The sequence below is a fragment of the Branchiostoma floridae genome, chromosome 2 (assembly GCF_000003815.2).
Source record: "Branchiostoma floridae strain S238N-H82 chromosome 2, Bfl_VNyyK, whole genome shotgun sequence".
In the NCBI taxonomy this organism is placed as follows: domain Eukaryota; kingdom Metazoa; phylum Chordata; class Leptocardii; order Amphioxiformes; family Branchiostomatidae; genus Branchiostoma; species Branchiostoma floridae.
Window position 1 is genome coordinate 2,015,972 of NC_049980.1, and position 10,281 is coordinate 2,026,252.

General features: G+C 38.6%; 2 protein-coding genes across 6 annotated transcripts in view; one reads left to right on the forward strand and one right to left on the reverse strand.

The window, feature by feature from the left end:
• Positions 1–50: 50 nt before the first annotated feature.
• On the reverse strand, positions 51–7,851 carry LOC118409333 (myosin regulatory light chain 12B-like). Of its 5 annotated transcripts, none has more exons than XM_035810292.1 (5): positions 7,736–7,851; positions 4,658–4,850; positions 3,583–3,744; positions 1,671–1,869; positions 228–384 (listed from the first exon to the last, which is right to left on the reverse strand). In XM_035810292.1, the coding sequence occupies exons 2-4, from the start codon at positions 4,839–4,841 to the stop codon at positions 1,685–1,687; spliced, it is 531 nt and encodes a 176-aa protein (XP_035666185.1). In that variant the 5' UTR covers positions 4,842–4,850; positions 7,736–7,851; the 3' UTR covers positions 228–384; positions 1,671–1,684. The 5 variants fall into 5 exon arrangements, with proteins under 5 accessions (XP_035666183.1, XP_035666186.1, XP_035666185.1 ...); XM_035810289.1 differs by lacking the exon at positions 7,736–7,851 and adding an exon at positions 7,325–7,420; XM_035810291.1 differs by lacking the exon at positions 7,736–7,851 and adding an exon at positions 7,214–7,382.
• Positions 7,852–8,247: 396 nt separating this feature from the next.
• Positions 8,248–10,281, forward strand: part of LOC118409331 (mediator of RNA polymerase II transcription subunit 23-like) — a gene marked incomplete in the record, with an annotated part of 45,312 nt that continues 43,278 nt past the window's right edge. Inside the window, 3 exon segments of the mRNA XM_035810285.1 lie at positions 8,248–8,416; positions 9,589–9,620; positions 10,225–10,239. Of these exon segments, the coding sequence (XP_035666178.1) occupies positions 8,294–8,416; positions 9,589–9,620; positions 10,225–10,239 (170 nt within the window).

Here is a 10,281-nt window from a genome sequence, read left to right on the forward strand (position 1 = left end):
GTACACATGGCAAAGTGTGATCGAAATCCTAAATAGGAGATGAGTGAGAAAGATCTAAAGATTCTTTCCAGTGATTTACACACTACTATCATGCTCAAAAAACATTTTGAGAGATTGCGGTCCTTCCAAAGTGGAGTATAATATGAAATTATCTGGCACAACTACAGTAAACAGTGGCAGATCTGATTCAACTTTCAAAGCTATTCCTTCCCTACTGCTCATCCTTGTCTTTGGCGCCATGTTTCAGGATGCGGGTGAACTCGATGTAGTTAAACTGCTGTTTCTTGATGGGGGCATCCCGGAACATGTCGTCAACTTCCTCGTCCGTGAAACGGTCTCCCATCGTGGTCAGGAGCTCTCTCAACCTTTCTTCATCAATCGTTCCTACGAAAAGGAAGGATGAATATTAATTTCTCTGTAAAGCAAGATCAGACTGCGTACAATCTTGTGTGTATTCAAGGAAATACCTCAAAAATTTCCACTGCATTAATCACATACGGTGAGTAAAAAAGGAAACCACGAATTTAGTACAAAATTCTACTAGTATTGGGAACTAGAAGTATAGCTTTATCAGTAGAGGTATGGATTTTTGTCTGTCACTTTTACCTTGCATGGGCACTGGAATTTCTTATCAAACAATATGCTATGTGTGTGAAAATGCTTGACTACCATAACAATACCCTAATTTTGAGAGTGGGTGCAATCACTATCAGGCACTGCCAGTGATTTTTTTTTCTTTACATAATCAATATTTCCATACATATACTTTTCTTCCAAACATTATAATCACAAAATAACTTTGAAACAAATAAATGGTAACAATATGAATCTACTGCATGTTGAAGTACAGTGCTGTCAATAGTCAGTCAAAAGAGAAATCAGGTATTAACAATTAACAATAAAGGAAAATAGCTGACTACCACATGCACAAACCAATCATATTAACAGCAACAAAACTTGTTACAATGACCGTGGTTGTGCAAGGTGGGCAAAATGACATGCAAGGTTTGTTAAATAAGATAAAACAGTAGTTGTGCAACAACAAAACAACCAAAACTGTCAATACTTGCAAACCAAATAAACAAAAACCAGTCAAATCGTATGTGTACCAATACTAGTATCCAAACAGAGTGAACATTCTGTCACATGCTGTAACATTCAGGTGCAGTTCTGACTGCAGAAGTGACAACCTCCACACCGTGCTGTCATCATGTGCTAACAATCCAGCAATCCAAAGTTGACAAGAATGTTCAAGGAATAAGCACTTTAGCCAAAGTTACTGAGTAGTAGTAGTTACTGAGTACGCCGGTAGTGGTAGTTTTTTTTTTCTAACCGAAAAATATTTACAGACAATGGAAAGGTATGGCAATTTGGAAATTATGTACAACAAAACCTATCCACTGTCAAACTTGCACAAGTGACCATTTGCATAAAGACCACAAGGCCTATGTGGCCCTTTCTAAAGTTTCTTTCCTTTTCGAACCCAGTCTATAGTGACCACCTGTCCACATACTTAGACCAGACATTGTCAGTCCTCTGAGAGGCCTTCTTGGACAGTTTTGACTGTAAATTTCTAATTTGAATTCCTTGATCAATCATGTCAACTTTGCAAAGCTTGTGTGAGCAGGCGTGCCCTGGCATTCATGACCACCATGCCAAGTTGAACCTACAGAACTAAAGCCCTCTACGCTTGGTCAGTCCTTTCCTCCCTGTCCTTCTGTCCATGTTTCAGGACACGGACAAACTCCGGGTAGTAGAACTGCCCCTCCTTGATGGGAGCGTCGCGGAAGAGGTCGTCCACCTGTTCCTCGGAGAAACGCTCGCCCATGGTCATCAGGAGTTCACGTATCTGTTCTTCACTAACTGCACCTGTTGGTGTTCAGGTGGCACAGTAGGACAGGAGAGAGACAGGTCAAAGGTAAGATTGACACAAGAGGAGGAAATGTCAGGAAAAGGGAATAGACTAAGATGATGATGTTAGTCCTGGTGACATTTTGGACAAGAAGTTGAATACAAATCTTGGAAGACCATAGGACTTAGGTTTTTATGCAAATAGATAAATCACAATCATGTTAGATGTATTAGTCATCTCTATGTTGTTAGTTCATTAAATGAAGTATGAGAAACCAGCTGGACATTTGTCTGCCACAAGGGTTGACTTGGTGCAATTAACAACTAAACTTTGGATGTCCCTTTTCAAAATCTCAAGAGACAGGTAGGATTTGGATAGCCCTCCCCCCTTTTGTTTCAATTCGTTTTTAATCTGATGTTCCCAACTCAACCCTTCCATTTCATAAACTTTCCTGACTGATCTCCTAAACATTTCAAAAGAAATAGCTTAAATGGATTATCATCAACAATGAAAAACTTATTAAAAAGTATACATCAAGTTCAAGTCTTATGACATCAGTAAAATTCTAACCCATACAAATGTACCCCTCTGTAAATTGTCATCTGAATGTGAGGGGGGGGGGGTGCATTGTACCTTCATGCACCATGTGGCTACCAGCAAATCAAACATGCTACAGTCTACACAAACAACAGACAGAGCAAACTGTGTCTGGGTGGGCACCAGAAGAAAACATGCTGTGAATACTGTATACATTTTCTGTGTCAAAAAACTAAGTGGACAAATCTCTGTACAAATGTGCTGTCTTGAACTACCAATGGAAGTGAATAAAGCATAGCTTAAAAGTTAAATCCTTCGAATGACTTATAAATAAGAAAAGCAGTGCAAATTAAAAGGCTGCTTCACATATTCCCATTGGTACAGTATATAAATATCAGACACTACATAAGTTGCATTCATAACATGAAACTCCCAAAAAGGTGCCTTGCATGCTTAATTCCAGCAAATTACACATGTACAAAAATGATAAAGTAAATAAGACAAACAGTTAGAGATAATTGCTAAGTTTACACAACAGAATATGTGGCAAAGCAGCATACAAGCAATATCAAATCATAAAAAGCAAAATAAAATGTTGACAAACATTTAAAAAAAATATTATGCTTAAAAATTTCCTTGAAATATAATATGTAAAGTGCACAAAGCTGGAAGTATAGCATGTGAGCAACAGCAACTATTGAACAAATCGAAAATGAACATAAAACTAACCACCACAAGATTCCACTGTAGTGTAACAGTTCTGATATCTGTATATGAGAATACCCATCCATGCACCTATGCTAATATTACCTGTGACTGTGTGTGAGCACAAATCAGCTCAAATTTTCAAAAGTGTATGACTCTGAAAAGACAACATGAGCATATCCAGCACATCACCAGAGCAAAAGCAATTATGGTTCTGTTTGTGTTTGTAAGATTAAGACCCATATTAAGGCTCATACAGTTGTGTCCAATCAATTCATCAGTCAATAACTGATGAAAAATTGTATCCAATGGCCAGTTCTCTGATTCAACATTGAGAAATAGAGACTCTAGGCTATACTAGCTTTGGATACCATTATGTTCTGGGTACTACCTGTTTGTGTTGTAAAAAAAATTATCTATTCAGTGTCACATTTCTACTACTATTACCACATTACGTCTTACTACACCTCTGCCTGACTTGGACTTACCACTTCCATCCTCATCAAAGCAGCCAAAGGCATTCTTGATGACATCCTCAGGATCAGTGCCATTCAGCTTCTCTCCAAACAGGGTCAGGAACATGGTGAAGTTGATGGGCCCTGGAGCTTCGTTCATCATGTCCTCCAAGTACGCATCCGTGGGGTTCTTGCCTGAACAATTACATTTTCAAACAGGGATTTAAAATACTGGATATGCATTTAGGTTTGCGGTAGTGGGAAAAAGTACTGTTCGCGGTGGTTTTAAGTTTGCGGTAGCACTGTAGTCTCTTACTGCAATGGAAAAAAATGTTTGTGGTTTTAAGTGAACATGAACATAAAACCACCATGAACATTTCTGCATTTAGTACAGTGCCCAAGCTGGCCATGTTTTTTCAAAACCCCAACAACCACAACAAACCCATCAAAAGGATTTTGACTTATAGGTGCAAGCACAAACATTACCACTCTTGGACATAAATATAGCATATTAGCAGTGTCACCATTACAATAGTTTCATTGTCTACAGCAATGTTTGCACAGGCTTTGGATGCAAAGTTTGAAAAGATTCTCTACGACTTCTCATTGTCGTTATTGCAGGAAAACATATATCCCAGGTACAGGTGGAACTTATCAAAATACACAGAAAGTCCTGTTAAGGCTTTATCTTTCCGTTGAGAGATACGACAAAGCTACATCTGTCCCTGTGCTTACATACAGACATGGATACTGGTCAGTGTGCAAAATACTTTTTTGAGCCAGGTTGCACAGTGTGCAATCTGGGCAAATTTTAGGTTGCACATCTGAATTTCAGGTTCAAGTTAAAACAAACATTTATTGACTAAGGCCTAGGGCTGTCGCCAGTAATGTCAACGTCCCTCCCATCTATTAATAAAATCTAAGCCTCATGACAAAAAAATGGTAAAATGTATTTTCATAAGTTAAAAAAACAGGTTTAACAACATTATTGGCTCACAAACAATGAAAGGGACAGCCTTGCTATGACCTTGATGTCCTTCCAAAATTCCCTAATCTGAAGGACTTCTGAATAAGTACAGGCAATACAATGCATAAACTGCTTCCTCACCAAGAGAAGCCAGCATGTCATGCAAGTCTTCCTTGTCGATGAAACCATCCCTGTTTTGGTCGATCATGTTGAAGGCCTCCTTAAACTCCTGGATTTGTGCTTGGTCGAACATGGCAAAGACATTGGAGGTTGCACGCTGGGCGCGCTTCTTTGTCTTCTGCCCCTTGGTTTTCCTGCTCGACATCTTGGTGATCTAAAAGGATGAAGATGTTCCAAGAAAACAAAGCATTAATTTGATGAAGTCATAATAAGTGACATATTTTTACATCACACACAAATTACAACTAAAATTTTAAATTCAACCCGGATATACGTATCATTCCTCCATAAGTCAACAAGGACCAATTTTGAAAAAGAGAAAAAAGGGATATATGACATTCTACCAAAAGAAAGCAATTTACAAAATATCAAAGAACAACATTTTTAATAACAACAATGGATACAAAATTTTCAATAACAACAATGAATACAAAACCGACTTAAACCATACTACAATTTCTTCTCGATGTTTTAACAAGAGTTCTTGTTTCAAACCAACGGTTGAACCTGTCACAGAGTAATTTTTACTTCAACTTAAATCATGTATGCAAAACATGTACACATTGCTAGACTGTACATGTAAGATGAAATTACTAAAGAACCCATATATATTATGTAAACTCAGTTGATACCATGAATGAAATTATTCACCATAAATCATATATGACACTTAAAAGACCTAACCAACCCTCAGCCATATCCTACTTCGTCAAGTTACACACATGTCCCTGAATGTTTGAGTTTGACAGAGATTGGTGTAGGGAGTTGACAGTATCTTGGAATTCCAACAGTGAAGGATGTTTGTACTGGAGCCAAATATTTGTCTGATTCCAGTGTGCCTGCCAGTGGGAAATGCCAATGGGTCCCTGAGGAGGTGATAATGAAGGTAAACCATGCCAACCTCTTTCTCAGGGAGGGGGGAAGGCCAACTTCCTCTGGAATGCCATACCCATATTTGGAAGTTGAAACCCATATAAGGAGACTGGGTAGCTTTGCTATGAGTCAAAGCAATACATGATGTCACACTGCCAGGAAAAATGGTAATACTAATAGATCAATGGACAGTCTGCTAGAAAGGAAATACTGCTTAATTTGAATACATCATTGGACAGAGAAGAAATTCTAGTACGTTGAAGACATGCAAACACTGAAACAGAGAAAAAATAATAGTAGATTCCTGCTCTCTGGCAATAATTAATCAACAGCACAACATACGTACATGTACAGTTGTACACATACATAAAATGCAGATTCTATTTCTATAAAGGGACATAACAAAATTACTGTTTGCACAAAAAAGCATCAAATGACCAAGTGATACAAGGTTTGATCACATTTCGTCATGCTAGTAAGTAATAAGCACTTCCGCTTGAATACAGGTAACAGAAGAAGCTCTCAGTATACAGTAAGAGTAAATATCTCCTGTGAAAAAAAACCCACTGCAAACTGCAAGTGGTTCAAAACATAGCCCTAACTTGCAGTGACATTTCCCAAGCACTTGCGACAAGTCGAATATTTACCCAAACCAGGCTGTCACATTAGATGCCTTCCTTCTGTTACAATCCCACAATGGTCATGCTGTACAGCCTGGACCTACTCTCCTACGCCTTGTTTCACAAATGTTGCCTGTGATCCAGATTCCTTGTATTGCATGTTGCTGTACTATTATTGCTGATTATTACTACTGTGACGTTTCGGCACCAAGACAGCTCAGCCATACTATAGTGTGATGATCAGATAGCCAATCAGCACAACTCAGCTACGGGCCAAACTGTCAAGATGTCAAAACGTCCTGCTACCTCAACACTGATATTTTTTACACAGAGAATTTCTCCTGAATAGTTACGTATAAACAGTTAGAATCCCTCCCTTTCCATCTTGCAGTACTTGTTATCTGCCCAAACCATTACTAGTATTATTTAGTTAGCTTGGGCAGTGTGTTCTCTTGGCTCTGCCACATCTGGTATTATTTGATATTGTCAACATTGAAGAATACTGATCAGAAATTTATTTATAACTGCCTTACCTTAGTGTGCACTCGAGTACTCTTCGTTAACACCGTAACAACATACCTGACCAAAAAATTTACCTGAACAATAATTTCCCACCCTTTTCAAAGATACGTAAAATATACCTTGATGGCTTTATTCAACCAGGGCCTGAAGTCCCTTTTTTCAACCTCCTTGCTACAACGTATCAAGGAGGAAACAACAACGTACTAGTATATAGTTCTATCCACCGTCTTTCATGGATGCCCCCCACCCCACATCACAAGAAAAGCCATAAAAAAAGAACCACGATGTTACTGTTGTCGGGGTTATAATTTTACAGGCTCTATACTACATTCTGTACACAATTTGAGCCAATAATGTACATAACAAGCTTAAAGTAAGCTACGGGAGGAATTTATAAACCTTTGACAGTTTGAGGCCGTGGGGTGGGCACGACACTGCACAAAGCACATAATATAGACTTCTACATTATAATCTTATCATTTTGACAGGAAAAGCACCATACCTTGGCGTCACACATTTTCGGTACTTGGGGGACTGACAGACCGACAAGAAGACACGTTACAACAGCGGACAGGATTTAGGACAGGGGCGTGGATACTGAGCAAAAACTGACCAGAGATCTAGACTGAGAGATAGAGAGCGCCAACACAACGCAACGACTTCTTCCACTCAGAATTTCGACATGCATCCCCATATAGCCACATCTATATATAAAATGACGACGTCATACGCTGCGCAGTGATCTGGTGGTGTGGGGGGCCTGACACATGCTACAGGCGCGGCGAACAGCGCACCCAAACTTGGGACATTTTCAACAGTTTTGCCATAAGAAAATTAACGGCGCCATCTTGAGAAGAAAAACTCACCAGGTTTACTATGTCTTAGCGCACCATTTATACACATTAGAAAGAAAAGGAAGACATATTTGAGGTCTTTATAACATTAATAGCTACACGACAAGTTTTGGAAAACTAAAAATAACTGGAAAAGGCGTTAAAACTTTCTAAAAGTTTGGAAAACTCACCTGGATTTTTACGCACGACAGGAAGTTCAGAAAACCGACACCCAAATTCCTTTCGCCTGCGCACTGGCTGCATTCTTTAGTGATGACGTTTATTTAGAATAGTCTACTTACTCTATGGGGTACGCGTTCCACATTTGTTTTCATATCTGCGATTGATGTAGATATTGGTAAAAACAACAATTTCTATTGCAAATATTCATATTTTATTGTGTTTTTGTTGCCTTTGTAGAAAATAATCGCAGAAAATTGTTCAATTATATAATCATTTATAAACATTATCCTGTCTGGGTGTATAATGGTGAAGTCTATTTAGGGATTGTTTCAAAGATTCAGTTCCTTCGCTCAATTTCTTAACTAGATCTTTTTCTGTAATTTGTGCGTCATTACTTTCCAGAAAGTAATTATAAGATAAATTTATTTGTGTTCATAGCTTACATTATAGTCTGAATGAGAAATGCAAATTTGAAGTATGAAAAAGTAACGATGCTTTTAAGCGGAATAATGGATCTTTCCATGTTTCCCTAAGGTGAAAGGTTATTCCACGGCGTGATGTGAAAGATGGCGGGATCTGGTATGTCTGGAGTGGTAATGTCTGCACAAACTGTGCCCATGGACACGTCTCAGCCTGGTCCTGTGGCCCAGCTAGAGAACCAAGTCACCAAGATTCTGGAGGATGCCTTGGTAAGTCAAGATCTCCTCCAGTCACTCGGACTAGGGTGACTGGACTCTTCTCTACTCTACTCTCTATTGTTGTGTTGCCATTTTTATGATCGTGGGCAAAGATTTAAGAAAATTATTGACAAAAGGAGGGCCTAGATGCCTCTAGATCTGTGGATAGACAGCTGCCAATTATTGTATAGAATAGGAATCATTACCAAACTGTTCATGCACCAAGCTGAAATTTGAAAGGTATTTTTGTTTGTTTTGTTGTTGTTGTTGTCTCTTTAACCGCTCCAGTCTGTCGGTATATGGTCACATGTGCTTTATGAATATAAAAAAATTAAGACTGTTTATCAAACGTTATTTTGTTTACCACCTCCTATTCTTCTAATTGTCATATGCCAACGTTTTCCAAAATCTTAGCTTTACAACAAAGACTGACCACACCCAAGATGGTAAAATTATTGAACAGTGATCCTCACTCACTCTCTCTCTCTCTCTCATGGCAGGGTAGCAGTTATTTATTCAAAATGTCTACTGTCTAACGTTGCTCTCCTAGCAAAGTTGTTGTCTTGTTTTTTTTTTTGTTTTTTTTTGCCTGGCTTTCTGCTTTGTCAGGTTTCCTTTATGTCAGGCAAACCAAAAGAAAACCTGACAAAGTAAAATGCTGGACCAAAATACCTTAAATGAAGTTATAATGGTTGGAGCCTAACCTCTGCTTGGAGAGTACATGATGTCAAGTACTGTAAATGCATTTAAGTTCGCGGGGATTTAATTTCGCGGTAGCGGGAAAACGGACTTTTCGCGGTTGATTTTATTTCGCGGTAACACCATAGACTGTAGTCTAATACCATAATAGAAAAATATTTGCGGTGGTTTTAAGTTCGCGGTGAAGTGGTCACCGCGAAAACTGCGAACATTAATCCACTGCAAACATTTCTGCATTTACAGTAATACTTGCTGTTTTGACATTACGCTTCTAAAACCGATAAACCACTAGAATTTACAGTGATAGGTGCAAGAGGGGCAAGTAGATTATTAGATAACCTACACACACATTCCATGAATCAGCAAATCCTTGTAGATGGAGTATCTCAGTATGCATTTTTGCATGACCTCTCTACCTTCAAATGTAGTTGCTCCTGATTCAGTGTTTTGTTGTTGTAATTCAGTTAATGTACACTCTCTCACAGGTCACAGATGCCATTGAAGAAGTCTTTGCAGGGTGAGCCATAAAACAAATTATTCCTGATTTTTACTTCCTTTTTTATTGTAATATGTTATTACTTTTTGATGCATCAGCTAGTAACAAAATTGGAACAATGATGTTATCATATTTAGTATTATTTACATAAGACCATAGATGCCCCTACAACTACATTTTGTGCATATATTGTGATATCAGCAGTTTTCCTCCAGACTTTTCAGTATTGTACTGTGACTTCTGTCCCCCTTCCGTCTCCCTCATTGTCTAGAATTCAGTCTTTTATGTCTCCCATAGGGAAAACGTATCGTTTTTGCTGGTGTGTTTTTCTTTCTTTCTGGAAATTCTGCATCTTCTTTTGTCCTTTTTGGCAACGTTTTTCTTTCTTTTTTCCTTCTGGCAATGCCCCAGTGGCAAGGCTAATGGTATACTAGTTGTATTGTGTGCAAGTAGCTTGACAAATTACTTGAATTGAGAAATCCTGCATTTTTCTCGAAAATGTTGCCTTTCTAGTTTACTGTGATTTTGCCCCACCAGCCTGTGGCGAGTAGTATTACAAAGGGCTATCCCCACTGACAGTAATAATTGTTAATGTTGATGACCCAGCAGCTGACAATATTCACAGGTTCATTGTCCACTCGAAGAGGCAGAAGAGAGGAAGATGCTGAGAGCTTTGGACGAG

Coding starts and splice junctions, on each gene's coding strand:
- LOC118409333 (XM_035810289.1), bottom strand. CDS start 7,405: ATGGGGATGCATGTCGAAATTCTGAGTGGAAGAAGTCGTTGCGTTGTG. Junction 4,851..7,324: donor TCTCTCAGTCTAGATCTCTG/GTCAGTTTTTGC, acceptor TCATCCTTTTAG/ATCACCAAGATGTCGAGCAG. Junction 1,870..3,582: donor CTTTGATGAGGATGGAAGTG/GTAAGTCCAAGT, acceptor GAACACCAACAG/GTGCAGTTAGTGAAGAACAG.